Source organism: Akebia trifoliata, chromosome 1 (assembly GCF_017979445.1).
Source record: "Akebia trifoliata isolate Shusen 1 chromosome 1, ASM1797944v1, whole genome shotgun sequence".
Taxonomy (NCBI): Eukaryota; Viridiplantae; Streptophyta; class Magnoliopsida; order Ranunculales; family Lardizabalaceae; genus Akebia; species Akebia trifoliata.
Genome location: NC_141375.1, coordinates 25,881,017 through 25,902,292, shown reverse-complemented (window position 1 = coordinate 25,902,292; position 21,276 = coordinate 25,881,017). Strand labels below are relative to the sequence as shown.

Here is a 21,276-nt window from a genome sequence, read left to right as displayed (position 1 = left end):
TCCTTGCATATCGTTATACGATCTGGATTCATTTTAAAAGAGAGATTTTAGGGCTTGCATTTGTTGCTAACGTGGTATGTGATGAACAGAGATTTTAGGGATCAATCCTTGCATTTGTTGCTAACGTGGTATGTGATGAGGTGTGGGAAGAAGGTTTCAATCCTCTTATCTTGGGTGCTTACTATCAAAACTCATGCTGAAAAAAGGTCGAGTCATTGTTATCCTGAGGGAAAATTATTTAGACCAATGTTGGAAAGACGCAAATCGAGGTACAAGGTTGAAACAAAGGACTTGTATCTTGTGGAAAAGCATCTACAGTTATTTTCAAGCCATCACGGCATTGTGTCACCGGTGTCCCCCTTTGTGTCTTTATTTCTAATTAATCATCGACTTTTAGACGTGAGCTAAATAGTCAATTTCATAAATCTCTTTATAGTTATGTGCGTGCCACCAAGTCATTGTGTCACCAATGTCTCCCTTTGTGTCCTTGTTTCTAATTAATCATCGACTTTTAGACGTGAGTTAAATAGTCAATTTCATAAATCTCTCTTTTCTAATGAGTCCATGAATCCACTCTAAATATTTTTCACATTTGAAATATTGAAATTGTCCTAATCATTCAAACTCACCAAGTTTTACCTAAAAAATTAGATTTTTGGAATTCTGACTTTTGGAGATTCTATTTTGATGAAAGGGTTTTAGTAAGAAAGTCATTTTCAAGGATTTTGAAGATGTATGTAAAAAATTAGGATTTTTCAAATCTTTTATTTTGTTTTTAGATGAGAATCGGTCAAGGATGATTATTTTGATTTGAAATCATCTACACAAGTCTAGATGTAAAGTTTTAAGTCGACCTTTTCATGTATTCTAGTTGAAAAAATTCAAAAAAAATGAAAACAAGTGGATTTTATAGTGTCAAGGTCGTTAATTTTTATTTTGAGTTCAACATTTTTTAAAAAAGAATTGTCGAGCTCATCAATAATTATTGTCGACCTCACCGATTTTAATTATTGTTGAGTTCTACAATTTTTTTTTTTAAATTTCAAACTAGACAATAAAAATATTGAACTCAAAAATAAATATTGTCGACCTCGATGTTGTAAAATCTATCTCTTTATGATTTTTCGAGTTTTTGCAATTAAAATACATGGAAATTGGTAAGAACGACTTAAAACTTGACATAACGACTTGTGTAGATGATTTCAAACTAAAAGAACCATCCGATTTATTTTCATTAAAAAAAATCTAGCAAAAGAATTGAAAAATCCTAATTTTTTTACATACATCTTCAAAATGCTTGAATAATCCCTTAACAATAATTTATACTTCCTTCTCAAATCCTTTCATCGGAATAGAATCTTCAAACCTCGATTGGGATGTTGGAAATCCAATATTTTGGATGAAAAATGACAAGTTTGAGTAGTTATGAGAATTTTGACATTTCAATCGTGAAAATTTTCTAAAGTGGGGTTTAGAGACGGATTTGAAAAGAGGAATAGACTACTTAACTAACCCCCAAAATTCAGAGACTAAATAGAAAGAAGACATTAAATAATTTTCCCTTACTCAAATAGAGGGTTTCTAATTATTTACATGGGGATCATTGTAATATTTGAACAAAAAAAAAAAAAAGAATATAGTCAGCTTGATGAATGATTGTTTGCTCATAGATCAACACTGTTTTCACATGTCATAAGAGGAGAACTTTTCTCTCCCTTGCCCACAATGAAAAAAATGAAATTTCTTAATTAATTCACCTTGTGGCATTCAAAAACATGATCTAATACCACAATATTGTAGGTGATGAAATTCTATGAATTTGAAAAAAAAATTAAAAAAAAAAAGAGATTATTTTTCACCAGTAAATTATACTTTTAAATTTGGGTGCTCAGTAGTCATCCATTTTTAACATCTTTGATCAAGCTTGAAAAACATTTTTTTCAATATTTTTTTTACCATGAGTTTTCCATGAAATGTGAATCAGTGTGGTGTTTGACTGCCAATATGGATCCCGCAATACTTGTTAAAATTTGAAATCTAAAAATTAAGATTTTTGGATAGCGGACAGTCAATAAGGAAAGAGAAAATTTCTCTCTTATTACATCAGCGCCACATGTCAAACCGGTGTTGAGCTGTGAGCAAACAATCACTTGCTAGGTCATTTGTTTGTACAAAACTAGTACCAACCAAATCACAAATCGATTCCAATTCATCGTTAAGCATAGTAGGAATGAATTTAACTCTGGGTCTAACAATATGGGACTCCATTTTCATTGTTAGGATGCAAGAAATAAGAGAAAATAAAGCTTTCATTAGAGAACCCCAAATCACTTTAAAATCTAATAAATAACATATTTAATCAATTGACATTATACTTAGTAGCATGTGATTTTGAATTTACATTATACCCTTCTCATAATAATATTGTAGACTAGAAACAAAGAAAATTAGTAATTTCAACAAATTAACTAATGTGAACATGGGAGTCGATAGATTTGTAATTTTTTTTTTCTTGGTTTTAACCAAAAAGACCTAATAATTATAAGTTCAAATGTATTGAAGGGCATTTTTGAAAAAAAATTGACCTAATAATTAGTAAGTTTAAATGTATTAAAGGGCATTTTATAAAAATAAAATTGATTTCAATGGTCAACAACCTTTTACTTCGCCTTCTCCCATTATAGTAGTCAGGGGTGGAGGCAGGATTTTGCTTTCCTGAGGGCAACCAAGAGCAAAAATATTTTTGTGGGGGCAACAACTAGAGGAAAATAGGGGAAATTTTGTGTGGGGGTAATAACTACATATTTTCTTACCTACCGTTATTAGCTATTGTAATAACTCATGCATCTTCAAACTTCAAAACTTCTTGTGTTGCCTCCATTGTCCTCAGTGTAAGTCTGCCCCTGATGGTAGTAAAGACATATAATATAGATTAATTAACAAATCAATATCTAAATATAAATTATGCACATGTATAGAACAGGTAATACAAGTAGGGGAAAGCAAACAGGGGCCGAGCTAGAGTTTTCTTTTAGTGGGGACAAACTAATAGTTAATCGAAGGGGGAGGGGGCAAAAATTGGAGGGGCATGTTAGTAGTTCAAAATGTAGGGGCATCTCAAATTTAATCATAAATTCAAGAGTATCTAAAATGTCCAAAAAAGTTAAGTGGGGGCAATTGCCCCCAATGTCTCCTTACTAGCTCCGCTCTGGGCGCAAACATAGTTTATGAAAGTTTTTTTTATTTTTCGATGGTAAGGTTGGACTTGGACTTGAACCCACAAGCTCAAAGTTATTTTGCAATGTATCAAATCAATTGAGCTATGACTTGAAGCCCTAGCTTATGAGAGTTGATTTGTGCCTCTCTTTTGATTTTAGGATACCTTTGGATACCAAAATCAATAAAGGGTCTTTTAGTAATTATATTGATTAGAAGTGAATTTTTACCTTGAAATTTTTATGCAAATTCACATACATTAGCAAATAATTAAAAATAATTCTCATGAAAAAATATCATCTATATAGGTTAACTTGTTCAATAATATTATTAGAGCAATTTCAACCCAAGGTTTCAAATTTTGTCTTCAAATTGACATATTTTTCATTTTGAAAACTCTTAATCACTTTTGAATTCTAACCATCTTCAAATTACTATTCATTTTCTATATCATTATTCACTCACTCACAAAAATAAAATTATTTTGAAGCCTGATTGGAGTTTGGTACGGAGTACACTATTTTTTAAATATAGAGATTTGAAGCCGATTGGAGTTCCTCTTACAAAATTATTTCTTACAATCCTTTTTATCTTTTAGGATTTTGTTAATGTGTGCTCGTAAGGCACATGTTAAAGTGCAAAAACCACACTTTGGAAATTGGATTTTGTATCAAAAAATGCTCTTAATTTATTTTATTTTTTACCAAAATACTCTCAGAATCCAATTTCCAAAGTGTTTTGTATTACACTTTAACGTGTGCCCTATTTTTTATTATACGTGCGACACTATAAAACCATTTTGGACACTTATAATGAAAGAATAATGATGAAATCCACGCGGCTTTGGTACATGATTGACGTGACAAGAACGCAGAATTGCACATCTTTTTCTTGTATATCCCAATGGAAAAGATATATGGTTTTGTACCCTTGCCAAGTCAACTACATACCCAACTGCGTGCATTCATCACAACTTATGATGAAAACACCATTTGGATAAAATCTTCACAAATAACTAGATAAGGAAAGTGAACTTGAGAGAGATATAAGAACTTATCAGTAAAAGTTTAGTTAGTTAAAAAAAATCTAAAATAATTTTGGATTAGCCCAGGAAAGTCCCCGGGTTTTCGTGTTTAATAGTCCCACATCGATCAAAAATAAATTTATGTTTTGGTTTAAAAAAGGAGAGTGCATGGGTTAGGTGAGGTAATCGTGACGAAGCGATTGGGCCTTCCTACCTCTCAGGTATGGATTAGCCCAGGAAAGTCCCCGGGCCGGTTTTCGTAGAGATGCGGACTCGGAAACGAGTTTACTTTGGGGGAGAGATCGTTCGCACCTCGTGTGCGAGAGCAGAGACACGTGTGGAGCTTAGGTTTCCCCCCGAAGTTCCCATTGGCCAATGTGTACAGTTATTCGCTTAGTCCTCTGGGACTGACAGAACGGGGATTACGATCACGGTTACCCAATTTTTTTGTTTTGCCCTCAAGAATTGAGGCATTTTATCAAATAGTTGGAGTGTGTACTCTCTCCCAAGCTCACAGAACTCTTACACTTCTTTCTTTTTTAAGGAGAAATCTTCAAATAAGAGAGCAGACGTACAATCGGCAAATCAATGAATTAATTGATTATTTATCGATTAAATTATTTGTCTTGGCCAAGTCCAACTATCAAATCGTAAATTTTTTTATTACAAACAGCTTGTAATTTTTCAAAAAACAATCTATTTTCTTATTTATATATCTAAGACGATTGATTTTGTAAGATCTTACCAAACACCTTTTATAGCTCTCATTATTAATTATAAATCGATAATTGATTATGAAACTCATAAATCAAGATTACCAAACGACCCTTAATTATGATTACAATTAATTTATAATGAAATCAACAAAAGGTTTAAAGAATGTTTAATTTTTATGATTTGATCTGGTTCTCATAAAAGTTAGAAGCCGAAAAGTAGGTCGAAGGCAGCTTCTCTTTCTGACCCAATTTTTAACTTGTAGCTTTTGGGGTAAGTTAGAAGCGCATGTTTACCAAACAACAATTTTATTTACAAAATCTGTTCTATAGGCCCAAAAGCGAAACTCCACCTCTTTAAAACGGTGCCAAACACTAAGATTAGAGAACTGCTATTGGCACCCCAACTTTTACTTATTACACCCGAATTTAAAATATAAAAAAATAAGTGAATAGTTTAAAGAAAAAAAAAAAAAAAAGGAGGAAAAGTTGGGGGGGGGGGGGGGGGGGCAAATAGAAGCGCTCTCTCTCTCTCTCTCTCTCTCTCTCTTTAATTTTTTTTTTTTTTTTTTTTTTTTTCAGGTCTAGGATTTTATATGAGCCTAATTATAATGGTAAACAACTATTAAAATTATTTGAACAAAAGTTATAATGTTTGAAATGTTGAGATTATTATCTGCACCAAACCTTGAGACTGTTTGAATTTTGTTGAGATTATTATTATTATTTTTTTCTTGCTATTAAGCAAGCATTAATTATACAATTTCTTCCAATGATTTAAAAGAATGTGGATAGAGATGGTAAAAACAGATGTGATCACTCTTTCAAATCTTTTTGGTAAGGCTTTGATGATGAGGATGTTAAGATTTTGATATTAATTAGTAATTTTCCTCCTTTTATAAAACAAGAAGTCCTACCTAATTTTCTTTTTTCGAAAGTTGCATTGGTGCTGATGTGCAACACTTGCAATGTTGGATGGTGTGGGAACCAATACTTCAAAAGTTACCACATGTTACCAAAACACATTAAAAATTACCAAACCACGTTTAAAATAATTATAAAAAAAAAAAAAAAAAAAAAGAATTTGTATCTCATAACCTTAAGACAGTGTTTGGATGAAGAGAAGTAGAGAGAAGAGAAACTAATTAAGAAAAGAGAAGAGAAACTCAATTTCTCTCTACCATATTTGGATTGACAACAGAGAACTTCGGACAACTTTGGAATTTAAAAATATTTTAAAAGAGATCTAGGGGTAAAGTTGACATTATAAAATACTTTAAAAGTGTTTATATCCATTTCTCTCCTCTTCTCTCCACTTTTGAAGAGAAAAAAAGCACACCTTTTTTTCTCTCTTCTTCTCTCCCTACTTAACCAATCCAAACAAGAGAAATAGAGAGAAACTCATTAATTATCTTTTTTCTTCTCTTCTCTCCATTTCTCTCAATCCAAACACAGCCTAAATAAGAAGCAATGAATCCGATTCAATCTCAAATTCTAACTTTGGAAATGAAAACAGCTCATAGCATCTGGGCTAAATCTCTAAACTCGGCATCATCATTCATCGATATTGCATAATGAAAGCTTGCAGCCCAAACAATAACTCCTCTAATCTCTTATAATCTTAGATTACCAATGCTTGAATCATCCACGTTCGGCTTGATACAAGCCAGTTTAGGGTTTAAACCACTCAACAATCAATTGATTTTGCCTTGGAGTGAATGATTCCTCAATTCCCAAGATCCTTAAAACTATATTCTCCTCAAGATGAAGATGACTAGTATTGGGTCAAAATCAGGACCTTGAAGATGATGACATTTAGGTCATTTGCATTAATCTATCACAGAAGACTTAAGTCAAGGGAGCATGTTGTCAATTTGAAAGCACGGGTTATCTCTAATATTGATCAAAATGTGGGGCATGTCTAAACCACTTTATTATTATTATTATTATTATTATCAAAAAGAGCTTTTCAACATCGGAGGAAAGCAAGTTCGTTGGTAGTCGAATTCAGTCATAAAGATTACATATGAGATGGGAGTATTGAAGGCAGTTGAGGGAAATTTTAGCAGTCTCGGGGAAAGGGATACATGCCAGAAGAATGGACGAATATGGCATCCGTGCCTAAATAAAGAGTGGGAGGTCGGATGAATTGTAACGTAAGTTATCGGGTCGGAGACAGGCCAACCTCAACGATTATTTTAGATCCCATGATTTGCAGGATTGAATTACGAAATCAAGCAATCCTTCCATAGATGAAAGATGAATCGAAAAGGAAGGAGAAGATCAAGGTCATATGCTATTTGAGATAGAGATGAACAAGGGAACTCACTAAAAAGAGACTGCCCAGAGGTTTATAAATAAGGGCAGAAAATCATGGAAAAAGTGCGCTATTTTTCTGCATAGGAGAGGTTCCATTCTTCTGACTTTGGCATTGAAGGCTCTGTGAAACAGGAAACAAGGAGAATCTCGAGGACTCAAAAATCGTGTAATCAAAAGATTGAAGATCTCAAGGTGATCACAACAATACCTCTACAAAAGTACTTTCGTAGCAACCGCTTCATCCTCAGACCTACTAATTATTGAAGGCTTGATGGGCGGAAATTATTAAAAATCAAGAAAATTGAAGCAGCTGAAGCCATTCTAATAAGCACTTCCACTCTCAAATTTTGGGATTGAGATGAGACTCTTGAGTACTTGGTTGGCATTTTCAGATTAGTTGGCTCTTCAGCCTCTCTCATTCATTCATATATGCTGAATGTTAATAACCATTTTCACTCTATGTTTTAAGACTTGTCAGTGTCAACTCAAAACACAACCAAGTCGACCCCATTGAATTTTTGAGTTGATCAGGTAATAAAATTCGCCTGAACCAATTTGCAAAGCTGGCTCAGAAACTTGGCCAAGCCATTTATTGATTGGGTTAGGCATGGACAAACTTGTGCCCAACCCATTAGCACCACTAGAATGTTAAAAGTATTAAGAGTACTACCCATTAATTGTCATGAAAATGGTGAAAATGGTACATTAGCTGTATCGATTTCTTAAAACATAACAACTTTTCCCAAATGAAAACTGTTATTTCAATGTATTATCTAACTTACCTGCACTGCCTGCATAATTTAGCTTGGGAATCCATCTTCCGCTGATTATTTTAATTTCTATACACCTCTCTTCTATGGTGGATGATAAAACCTCCCTAACTGAAAGCCTTCTGACGGTATGCCATAACCTGATAACAACATAGGTAGTAAGATAAACAAAAGTTGAAAACTAACTATATATAATCTTATTTCTGGAAGGGCGACCTCACCAGATGGCCTCGGCTGGAAGTGCAATTAGCTTGCAATCCCGCCAAAGTTTCTTGTGCTTCCAATATTTGCAGCTTGTCGTTGCAAAGATCAACCTTGGGAATTAGATCATTGGTGGAGTTTGATGGGTTAAGCGAGGGCTCTCTTACTACCAACATTTCAACTTCTTCAGCTTGTACCGGAGTTTGTTGAGAAACATACTGTGAACAATAAATACACACGCGTCACTAATACAAACTTTGAATATGAGCAAAAGAATCTCATATATAAACTTATAAACTGAAATTTAAAACAAGACTCAAACTAAAACTGAAGGAAATGTTGTGGAAAAGGAATTTACTTGACATAAGTGCCTAATGGACAATGTTGGTGGACAGCAAAGGTATGGTCGCTGCAAACTTGGAAACCTTTGTTCATCCAAAGAAACAAGTGTGACATGCACGTCCGACTGAATACAGAGTCACCCAATAATGTCAGTGCAGTGCGGATGAAACCCAAAGAAGCAAGTAATCCAACAGACAATCTTATACCTTGTTGTCATTTTCATCTACGATTCGGAGGTGATCTACAACCTTGGCTAGGCGGTTGTTCCGACCATTCTTACCATTACTACCATTTATGCTACCATATCTTGTGTGACTCCGCACACCGCCCTTGCCCCATGCGAGTACTTCCGGGTTCCCAACACGCCCAGGAGATGCACCAGTGCTTTCTCTGCCAACTTCAAAATCATCATTTTTTTCATGGCCTCCATCTGCATTGGCTGCTGCCGAAGAAGGCTGTGCAGACCTTGGCCCCGACCATCTCCTGTACCTTTTCTGCTTGACATCTGCACAGCGCTCTTCATCAGAAGATGAATCTCCACCTCCCTCATTACCATTTCCATCTTCATCATCATCAGATACTTGAAGTTCGGTCACTCGAGTGTTTCTACTACTTCTCCCTCTACGATATTGCCCCTGTGATTTCCTGACATATGAAGCCATAGCTTTAGCTGTTGCCCGCCTCTTACCAAGTGCTTCTGATTGTCGTCGAAAAGTCTGGGCAATAGATGCTTGGATCTATCCAACAAAATCTAGAATAAGGGACTGAAACAACAGAAGCTTCACAGGAAAGAATGTAGATTGATACTAAAATTGACCAAAGCAATTAGAATTAATTGGCAAGTGAGAAATCTCGTTATTGCCCTCAAAAAGTTGAAATAAAGCACTTTATTTCCCTCATTGATCATACCTGCTTGTTGAGGGTCTTTTCTTCTTCGCGAAAAGCCAGTTCCTGCAGCCAGATATATTCAGTAAAAAAGGATGCTCAAAAGGCAAAGGTGAAGTAAATCACGTTCCAATAAGAAATTGAAGTAGAAGATAGATGTTAAAATTAACTGAATACCTCCTCCTCATACTTGTCAATATCTGGATATAAAGCTGCAATTAGGGCATCATAGTTTGGATCATCTCTCAAAGAGCGACGACTTGCACAATGTGTACGGCAAGCAGGACACTCATTGTTCCTGAGAAAAGTTTGATTATCAGTCTCAATAAGGAAGAATGATACACCATAGATACTGCCCCGACACAACACGGTTAAAACATTTTCACTTAAACATGAAAGTATTCAAAATAATGTGTCAACTTTTGTAAGATTAGTAATGGGTCAACACCTAATGTGTAAATGAATAAAATAACAAGGCTGAATGGTTCCATAACATACCCCAGTCGCATTGATTTGTCAATACATTCCCTGCAGAAGCGATGAAGGCATTCCATTACCGTTCTTGTCTTCCGAATAATACCTAGCAACATGAAAGAAGTAATCAGTAATAGAACTTTTCTTCATTCATAGAAAATAACCATTCAAGAAGAAAGAAAAGCAGGAAAGCCATTAAGCAGGTGTCACATTTTCCTCTGGGCTCAGAATTCTAAATGAACTAAAAAACAAGGCATTCAATGTGTAAGTCAGATCCACAACAAAACCATTAAGCTAACTCACGAACATTTTGCTGCAAATCTTGATCAGAATTGCAAAGAAAAAAAAAATTAAGAATCTGAAACCCATAAACCCAAATATTTTCATTGGTTAAAAAAAAATGTTGAAAATGTTTGAAAGTTCATTTAGGACCAATCCAAATGAAGTATGTGATATCAGTATATTGATCAACATAATGGCAACAAGAGATTATTGAGTTTGATATCATCCTTTCAAAGACACAAGATATGGGTCCATCAACAATTTTTTTTACTTTAAACACTACTGGATGAAAAACTATTCGAGGAAAAATGGATTGCGCAATGATCTAGGCTGATCTGGATGAGGAATGCAGACAAGGCTAGCAAACACAAGTACACCTGATTGAGCAAACGAAGTGCAGCAGGAGGAAAAGACAACACTAGAGGAAGAAATCGGAGAGACAGTTACAGGGCCATTGGAAGGATTATCTTTTCCTGTATGGTTAAACTTTTGTAGCCTCCTATGAAGATCCCAATAAGTGTCTCATGTGTATAGTGAGTCCAACCGCAAATTGTCATTCCTCAACTTATCCATTTCACCAGCCACTCTAGTTTTCTAATTGAATCATTTTCCATCCTTAGAAGCACCATAAGAGATGGCAAGAGTAGAATGATCATTGGTTGGAATAAGCTGTTGCATGGCCTTCTTATGGCTCTCCTCACTTTGAACCAGGGAATAAACTTCATCCAATGTAGAAAGCTCATCCCGCCCCAAAATCCGTACACGGATAAAGTCATAATCAGAGTTCAAAATAAGTAAGAAATTGAATATTCGAACCTATTTGATCTATTTCCAATGCCTATCCCCATCAGAATCAGTATCCCAACAGACCCACCTTAACATCACGTAGTAATCCAATTCTTCCCATAGTCCCTTCAGAAAAAAAAAAAAAAAGTAGCAAAAATCTCCTCCTTTGACAAAGAGTTGCAATTTCCTGACATAGCTGATGACATGAGCAATATTCTGTCATTGGGAATAAGTTATGGCAACTTTATCCTAGATTTCCCTGGTTGTCCGCAAGAACAGAAACCCTCTACTAATATGATATTGCAGGAGTAAAGAAGCCATGAGATCACCATAAGGTTTTCCTGCTCCCACTTCTCATATGAAGAATCATCAGTAGTTGGCTCCTTCACTCGTTCACATACCCTAGGTTTTCACTCCCACCAATCTACATCTTAGCGGATTGAGACCATTCGAGGAAGTTGTGCAGTCAAACTCACAACTGTAATCCACACCTTGGGATTGTCATGATATCCACCTATGATTGACATTGAATGGGAGAAACTGGAAGCAATTGAAATTGTTTTCGAACCACTAGAACTGGAATTTGAAATCCTAGTGTGATAAAAAAAAAAACAACCTCGTATTCTAACAAGATTAAACAAATCCAGCAAAAATGCCTTGCAACACCTTCCAACTCCTTAAAATATGCAAAAACAAGCACTTAAAACGAAAAATAGAAAGGGAAAGTAGTACTAGGAAAATTCTTCATTGCCAACTAAAATCTCCACCAAATCTTTGTATAGATTTGAAAATTTGAAAGACCAAAGCTTACTGAATTGATGGACCACATACAGCTCGTCCGTACTTATAATATTGACAACAATATAATGGTTCTTGTCCATATTATGAGTACCCACAAGAAGTAAAACTAACTTGTCTGATAACCTAACATGGACCGACAACAATTTTTCTTATTCAATTTTATAAAGCAAATCCTCAAAAAAATCTGTTACACCATGTACAATCATTGGTCCCCATATGATGTGTCAAAACAGAGTAACTTGTTTGGGACTTTAGTGAAGGGTTTCCAAACTCGGAATTCATGAAAAGTTTCATGCCTGACCATCAAAATTGGAATTGTAACTAACATGGACATGTCGGAGCAAATCAAAATTAAATCTTTTGTGTTCGTTTTCAAAGCATAGACAAAAGGGAATTCAAGCTTGTCCGCTTTGTGAATACGAACAAGTCTCAAAATTAGTTAAAAAAGATCCTCAACAGTAAATTATGTACCCATAACCTGGATCAAGGTATTTACAATAAAAATCCATGGTTATTGGGAACCAATTTACCATTCTAACCCCATCTATAGGAAGTATCCCACCTAAGTACTATACTCAAACTAGTAAAATTCTCCCTAAAAGCGTGGTAATGTAATTGATTTTCCCACATCATCGCCTTTGACAAGGCCCATGAATTATCAAGAAAAAGGATCCCCAATTCTTGATCCAAAACTCTTGCAATTTGGTTTCTCCAACATCTTCCTAGCGTTGGAATTCTGTCCAAGTAACTCACCAAGCTTGGAAGGAAAACTTGAAGAAGAAAAAAGATCAAGAACTGGTAAAGCTCTTTTAATTTTAAAAGTTCTATTTCCTTTCCATCCCCCTAATCCTACTTCTACCTCCATCCATCTCGCTTAACTTTAGTAATTTAAGCCTATGTTACTACACCTACCTCACATTGATAATACAATAACTTTCCATTTGCAATGCATGTTTGTTATAATGTCTTTTGTTCTCTGTTGGTACCTTTGGAATGGAACGAAATAAACTCCCAGACCTTTGAAGGAAAAGAGCAACCATTGTCAGAAGTAATCATTTCCATCATTGGTATGCTATCTTTTTGGCGTAAGACATTGAGGGAATTCAAGAGTTATTTCTTTGAAGATTTTCTATTCAGATGGGATTCTATATGTAGTCTAGTCCCTAACTTCTCTGTGTTGTGAAAGTTGGTTACCTTGACCAACAATTTTGTTTATGTTATTAATAGAAATACACCTTTCAAAACAAATGTGTGCAAGGAAAAATCTGGATGAAAGGGCGGTGAGGGATGTCACCTCTAGGATTAAAAACCATATTTTCACTCATTCTGCATCTCATCCAATAAATAAATAATCCACTGGAATGTTTCCTTCATGAGATATCATAAGCTCCTTTGCCAACACTTTTCCTCTCATGATGAGGCAACAGCCCATGCACCATATAGGTAGTCTATTACTTTCTAAACTACATCTTTGCGCGCGAGCTATATATATATTGTATGTATGTATGTATGTATATTACATTTCCCAAGCTGATCAAAAATGGCAAAGTTTAATTTAATAGTCAAGAGATGGAAAGAATAGGGTACCTGACACCTTCCTCATCCTTTATCCAAACTCCCGTACCCGTATCTTTTGGTTTAGACAATCTTTTAGTCAATTTTCTTTTAAAGAGTTTTTGAAAGAAAACTAATAAGCAAAAGGAGCTTTTACAACAAAGAGGACTCTCATGAAGCAGCTCTAACAAAGATTAAAGCTCTTATCAAAAATCGATCCTCCATTCTCAAGGATTCTAAGGGACACAGGTTTGATGACTTAGTTGGAGGTTGTTGATCAGGCCCATGGCCATTGCATTCTAGGTAATATGGGCATAGCCTTGTATCCCTCTCTTCTGAGACTAGTGATCTTCCCATCTCTGGAGCTACCCCTATTTTTGTACATTATCTCAGTTTCTTTAAGAACTTTGATTTTACTGAGAAGAAATACCACAACTACCAGTCTGTCATAGAAAAAGCCTCATCTGAATTCTGAAGCAACAAAGCCGCAATAGATTTCCACCACATAGCCAGCAATTGATACAACTATACCAAAGGATTTTTGAAGGAATTATCTGCATGTAACTGCAAAGAAATTCCGTTGTAAGGTATACATACCTCAGTGCTTATGGGAGTGTGTTAGAGATAAGATATGTTCCCTTTTAAATGTTATGTACGGTACTTGCTTGCACAAAATCGAGAGTGAAGATGAGACAGGGAAGTTGCTGTGGCAAACCAATTTTATATGAATTATTTTAGGAAGCAAGAGTGGAAGGGGGAGCAGAGTGGCACCTAGAGTAGAGGGCTCCTACAACTAAGATATGGTACTTATAAACATTTATACTCCTCTCGTTTGATACTTCATAATTTACAAGATAGACTTATATCGATAGTATCTAGCCGTTGAAATGACATTAGCAGAATGCAATAATTAATCCTTCCATGGCAAACATATCTAGAGCACTAATAGTTGTGCTCACTAGCAAAAACAGTTTTTGAAAGTTCAATATTAGCAAGAAACTAACCAAATGACCATACCTAGGCATATTGGGCACTGTACTTCTTTGCGTATCTCTGATAATTTTACCGTTATAAATCTGCAAACAAACACCATGTGGTAAGCAACATTTATTATGGAAAGTATACACAATGCAATGAAATTGTGCACAACTGTGCGAGTATACGTTATGGTTGCAACAGCAAGCATCTCAAGAGCCTTATAATAATTATGATGTAATTAGAAATATGTTATATGTACAATAGATATTCCATGTGAACTAATATATATATGTTAAATGTCATTTTCCCCAAGAAAAAGTGGTTAAGAACTCTTAATTTTCTTATTAGACATGTACAAACTAATATGCATTTTCGGTTTATTTATGAATCATAGCAAGGTAATTTTTAAACCAAATCCATAATAATGAACAAATAAATCCCCTCGGCTTGATAAAGATCCTCATTCCCCTTGGCCATAAAAAATGAAAAAGAATACTTGCCACTGCTACATGTTTTATTGAGCCTAGATAGAGGTTGTGGATGATGAAACCATCAGCTGTGGACTTGTATATGTACTTGCAATAGCAGCCAGACTATACTGAGGAAATGCACGCTTCAATGAAGCATAACATAGTTGTTGCACTAGCATTAGCCCTTCATGGTGTGCAATCCAGACACATCTAAGGAACAATGTGGTTCAAGGTCCAAGGTCCATTGCATGAGATGATTATGCACATTTTAGAGTTGATGTTTTATTAGTGCAAATTAGCCCCTGATTTTAAAGGTGTATTTATTGAGGAGTTTGCATTTAGATGGGGGTCCTTGTGCTCAAAGTAAGGTGTCTCATGTAACTACTTGTATTTAGGCTGGTTATCTCGATCGCCTTTTGACCTTTTAATAAATAAACTCACTTATCAAAAAACAAAAGAGTAGTAGTAAAATAGTTGTTCCTACGATATGAAACAACTCGCATAAACATCACATGAAGATGATATTTGACCTAGGAATATCTTTTTAGACCAATGAATGCTTTGGATGAATTATATGGGTGCCACAGTTAATAAAAGAAACACATGCCGTTTATAAATTTACATTAAAGTAAAACAAAATGGGGGGGGGGGAAGAACCCCTTATTTAAAAGATCACTACAAACCAAAGCCCCAGAAGAAAAAATGAAAAGGATAGAAAGGAAAACTATACAAACCACATCAATCCTACTAAAAGAAGTAATCAGATCAGATCAATAAAACTATTTAAGAAAGGCTGACCTGCAGAAAAAATATTGTTTAATCTTGTCAATCACCCTACCTGTCAAATCCATCCTCAAAAAATCATTCGCTATTTTTTTTTCAGTATATTCCAACATTGAGTGAAATGAAGAAGCCACCAAAGGATATCAGGCTATATATAAATGCTTTGATGGACCAGCCTTGAAAAAGATCTTTTACTCTTTGGTGGTTGCCTTGCAAAATCTTATCGAACTGATTCCATGATGCTCTGGAGAATTGACTAAGATATGCAAGTGATCCAACGACTCATCACTCAATTTGCAAAGAAAAGAGGAATGAACATACATCTACTAATTAGATGGTCCACTGCCAATTTTGCTCAATGAACCATTTAAAAAATGCTACTTAAGAAGAATTCAAGATTTTCCAACTCATGTTAACTGGAAATGAAGGTGGATTGGCATGAGCCAACTCTTTTATGGTCTCATTTCAATAGCCTTTTTGAATCAACTAAAATGACTAGCACTAGAACACCTTGAGACCGTTGAAGAATCTTACAAGATCCTCCACTTTCCAATTGTAAATATTTCCTCAAAATTTATGAACTGACATAATATTACCTAATGATTTTGGCAGAAGGCCTTACTTTGACATATTTACATTCCGACATGTTGTATAAACATGGAAAGCTTGGCCCAAAGTTGTATCCCCGCACCATAGTGGTGCAACTTGGTTCAGTTTGCGGCTAAATCAGAACCGAACCAACATAGGCCAGTTCCACTAAATAAGAACCAAAACCGAACTGAAATGCTAATTGAACCAAACCAAACTAAGGTCGGTTTGGTTCTAAGGGTTGCCAATATCCTATAAACCTAGTTGGAAGCAACATGGTTTAATGAAAAATAAACAAATAATAAACATGAAATTTCATATAATAAATCATTAATCTATTAATAAAGAAAACTCATTAATTTATCCATAAAAAAGTCATTAATCTATGTCCTAACTCCTAAGATAATTCATAATAAATTAGTATATTTATCTATTATATACGGGTTCAGTTCTCGGTTTGGTTAGGTTCTATACAAGCCTTGCACCAAGAAATGAACCAAATTGATTGGTACTTCATTTTCTTAACCCTGAACTGAAACGCAACTTGTTCCAAACTGAACCAAATCAGCCCAAAGCTATAGGTTTGGTTCAGTTTGAACCCGACCAAGTTGCACCCCTACCACACCATTATTCATCTAAAAACCTTCATCTTATCTTTTCTCTCACTTCAAAATATAATCCCTAGGAAAGCTGTTGGAATGTTTTAGTGAGATCTTTCCAAACACCAATCCGATAAAAAGATGATGCATCATTACAATCCCATCCAAAGTTTCAACCCCTTTGTTAACCCTTCGTATAGTTAACCAATTCTTCTTCGAATGTCTAGTACGAAGGAACATATTTATAAAGGTGTCTACACAGTCGGCTAAAAGTTCTGCTCAAATTACATAACTAGATACCATTTTGAAATATTTATGTATTCAGATTTATTTTATCACCTGTGTAAAAAATTCTTGTAGTAAATTTACCTTTATACCCTTTTACACGACTAATATCTTATCTTAAACCAAAGGAATATAAAGGTAAATTCACTATAAAAGATTTTACACAGATGATAAACTTTATCCGGGTATGTAAATTTACAAAACTTGGCCAAAAGTTCCCTGTCTCTATATTTTCACCTTATTTTATAATATATTCAAGTAAAAAATAGGGAATAAGGATATCGTATAAGTTGTAGCCATGCGACCAAGGGTTGACATGTGAAATTGATTCAGGGAAGATGGCCATGGGTCCTGCCTAATGCATTGATGAACCATTTGGTTCCATCTAGATAACCATGGAAAGGAGAAAAGAAGTCGAGTAAAAGGAGAATGAAAGGAGGTAAATCAAACACACAAGATTCCCTCTCTTTTATTTCCTCCAAACATTTCTCATTCTAAAGATAGGGAATTCTCCTTATACATGGATGAGAAAGTGGAAGCCCTGATCAGTTAGCATCACTGCTGACAAGGCTTACTACCAAATGTCACCCATCTGCCAATGTGAAAGATGGAGCCACCTCATGTGTGAATACAGACCTTTCCTTGGTGAAAGGGTTATGTGATGTTTCTTTCACCCAGTGAGGGGCCAGTCCATTTAAATTGTGCTTTGTGGGTGCCCTAGTGATGGATTCCAAGCATCTTTCATGCCTATTTGCCTTGTTACTTGTGGGATCATCTTTTTATGGCCACCAAACTATTTTCCTTTGCACTCCTTGTTGGATAAGCGCTTCACAGTGGAACTTTTCCTACTAATTGTAGGAGGTTGCTCGAAGCACCTGATCCAATAGAGCAAATATTTTGTGCGCACAGAAACACTTGCAAGAGTTGCATATCGTAGGTCCTGCATGTTTAGAGCATATGTGGCTCCCTCATGTCATTTCGTAAATAATCATCATCCATCCTTTGATTACCTAACAAGGCTTTATTGACTTCCTTGAGATGTCTAAAACCAAGACCTCCAACCACCTTAGGTATGTACACCTTATAATCTCTCTTTTGATTTGAATTACCAAGTAATATCCACTTCATGTGATTTGGCCACAAATAGCTAAGGCTAAAAAACTTATAATCCCAATCGACTAGCCAAATCAGACCTAAGTTGGAAAATGTAGATATTTTCCAATTTCTTTAAAAAAACTTTTATAATAAAAGAAAATTAAACAAAAATATATATATAAATGAGCTATTGGAGGAAAGATAATCCCTATACCTCTAGTAATACAATATAAAAGAAAAAAAAAAGTAGATGACCACTCATTCCTTTTGGCCTACTTGATATGAAACAATTAGTATCAAAATCGCCAAACAAATTTACAAATAATAATGAAGAATCTACTCAGATCAAATATAACTTCCGAACACATACCAAATTGATTTCCTAAACTACAATCAGAAAACTAACAGAGTAGAGCATCATTTATGATGCACCACAACGATGGAAATCTCTGAGTAGGATTACTCCAGTGAATCCGATTCACTGCATGTCACTTTCTACACGAATTGTAAAAGCTGGAGTTCTGAAAACTACAAAATAATTTCTCGAACATTAATTTCTAGCCAAAAAAACTGCACCTTGAACAAACCTAACAGAAAACCAGTTAAATTCCAATCAATCGCCAACACAGAAATCTCAGCTACATTAACAAATCAAGAAGCGAAGCTGCGAGCATAGAATCAAACATGCAACCAATGCCTCTGCGTTAAATCAAGCAGATTCAAAGCGTCGAAAGGATCAAAACGATCCAGACAATTAATCATGAAAATCATCCATATTCGAAACAGGTGAAACAGAGGAAACTCAGAATCATAAAATGGAGAGAATCTCGAAACGGACATGAAGGAAATACAAGATACGTATATAGAGCAACAGAAGTAAGAACGATCGAAGAACTAATAAGACTATAAGAGGAAGAAAAAGAAAAAAAAAACGTACTCGTCTTCCTCTCCATCACTCGAAGAAAGGCTTCCATCCGAATCTGAGAAACAAAGAAGATGAAGATGACAACGAGAGAGAGAGAGAGAGAGAGAGAGAGAGAGAGATCAGACATTAAAGAGAGAAAAGAATTAGCTACTGAGATCAAAGAACAAACATCTTCTTCTGAGATACGTACCTTCTCCTCCTCCTTCTTCGTCCTCGTGTTCTTGATGTTGTTGTTGTTGTTGTTGTGGTTGATGTTGATGGTGATGGCGTTGCTGAGAATCCTCGTCCAGATTCTCAGACAATCGCTTCTGTGGTGGCATTGCAGGAAACTCGCAAACAAACACACACACACACACAGAACTCGTCGTTGCTTCTGTTGCGTGTAGAGTGATAGTTGTGTTGTTTCTCTTTTGCAGAGAGAGAGAGAGAGAGATGAGAAGGGGTGCTCTCGCACTCGCGGTCTTACCGGATTTATAGTATTATTTAATAAAAAAAATATTACGGCGAGAAAGCACATGCACTAAAATTCATTTTTCCGTGCCCCCTTTTCTTTCTTGAGAGTATTTTCGTAATTTTAAAATTTGGTAATTTCGAACTTTGTTTTGGATCTTTGGTTACCGGCAGCCTTTTAACCTTCAAGAGTTCATTGAGAGTTATATGGTGTGAGTCATGAGGAACATCAATGGTGTAGAATTAAGAGGAAGATGGGTTACTGGATGAGTAGGTAACTCTTGTTCTTTGAATGGACTTTTCGAACCTTACTAGAAAACACATGTTTTCTAGGGACATTTTTTTCCCCGTAAAATTCTTCCATTTCGACCCCACATTTGAAAGTGGTGTGACACTAGAATTTTCCTTCTTGAAAAACAAAAAAAAAAAAAAGTTTGATTTTGGGGAAAATTTTGTAAAGATAACGGGTGCATGTATGGTTGTAACGGCACACTGCAGCATTGCACACGCGGTGTGCGACGCCTGCTAGATAATGACGGTTACATTGCCATGTGTAATTGATCCAGCACAGCATGGAATCTTTTAAGCGTTTCCTTCAATTTGTGACCAGTGAGATGGGCTACGCGGCCAAGGTGCCAGTGTGGTAAGGTAAAATCTGTGGGTGGTAATACCAGGAGAGTTAGGATCCAGAACAGTGTCCCATTCTATAGAATAGGAACGGTGTCTATGTGGCTTGTTTTGGTATGAGTTTAAGACACGTTGAGCTTCTAACCAAGCCATTTTTTTCTATATGACATGCATCCCAATGTGTTTTTTCTCCAATAAAAGTGTGCCACTTAGACACCGTATTTTCCTATAGAAACAAGACACCATTATGGATCGCTACTCATACCAAAAACTTGGATTCGGTGCTTGCTTTTCTTACTTACCTAAAAAAACAATTGAATTACTTAATTTGAAAATGATCTTAATTAATGTAAATTTGTTTATATTTAAGAGACTTGATTAGGGCTATTCTAGTCATTTTGACAAAAATAAGAAAGTGATTGTGTGCACGTATCACTTGAGTGATGGCACGTGTGATGGCTCGTGTGGTGCACCTACAAAATGCAAAGTTATTGGCAAGGCAGCGTTATTGTTCAATTGCTCGAGGGATTAGGGATTATATATCCTTGAAATTACCATAATTTAATGACCATATCACTCTGTGTATTATCTTCATTACAAGAATTTTTATTATCAAAATAGGGAATGATAGCAAGCAATGCTCGAAAGATACAAAACCCTTGAAAGACACATTCTACTCTCTTTTTCTTTCCATATTTTTGGGTGTTTCATGTATTGTACATGCAACCCCTTTCTAGAGTAGCTAACATTCTTCTTTCAATATAATTTTGTCATCTTCTGAAATGATTTATTAGATGATAAAAATCTGTTTAAATTTTTTAAGGGAAATGACGATGATGTGCAAACCTTTGAGACAATTTACAATCGACATAGAGTAGCCAAGTGTAAAAGACAATGTTTCCTTATCCTTTGAAGATAGTCTCCTCCAGATTCTCCCTAGAGAACAATTACTTGTTGTGGCTCTCTCAGATCAGACCAACTCTGTTTAGCTTGGATTTATATTCAAATTTGTGGGTCATATCCTCCATTGATGCTTCTCAACACAAAAGATGATGTCGATCAACGAAAAACAAACAATGTACCTTGTTATATCAAGTTGATTATCTAGT

The 21,276-nt window shown here is 35.3% G+C and overlaps 1 protein-coding gene and 1 non-coding gene across 2 annotated transcripts; one reads left to right on the top strand and one right to left on the bottom strand.

Moving 5' to 3' along the window:
* The first annotated feature begins 4,421 nt into the window (after positions 1 to 4,421).
* LOC147411253 (RNase MRP) lies at positions 4,422 to 4,678 on the top strand. The gene has a single exon (XR_015182791.1).
* A 3,148-nt stretch (positions 4,679 to 7,826) lies between these two features.
* LOC147411252 (putative E3 ubiquitin-protein ligase RING1a) lies at positions 7,827 to 19,873 on the bottom strand. Its single transcript, XM_086446546.1, has 10 exons — positions 19,281 to 19,873; positions 19,103 to 19,145; positions 14,385 to 14,443; positions 9,969 to 10,050; positions 9,648 to 9,768; positions 9,495 to 9,536; positions 8,792 to 9,322; positions 8,602 to 8,709; positions 8,264 to 8,461; positions 7,827 to 8,182 (listed from the first exon to the last, which is right to left on the bottom strand). Exons 1-10 carry the CDS (start codon positions 19,408 to 19,410, stop codon positions 8,150 to 8,152), a joined length of 1,347 nt encoding a protein of 448 aa, XP_086302672.1. The 5' UTR covers positions 19,411 to 19,873; the 3' UTR covers positions 7,827 to 8,149.
* Between the last annotated feature and the right edge of the window lie 1,403 nt (positions 19,874 to 21,276).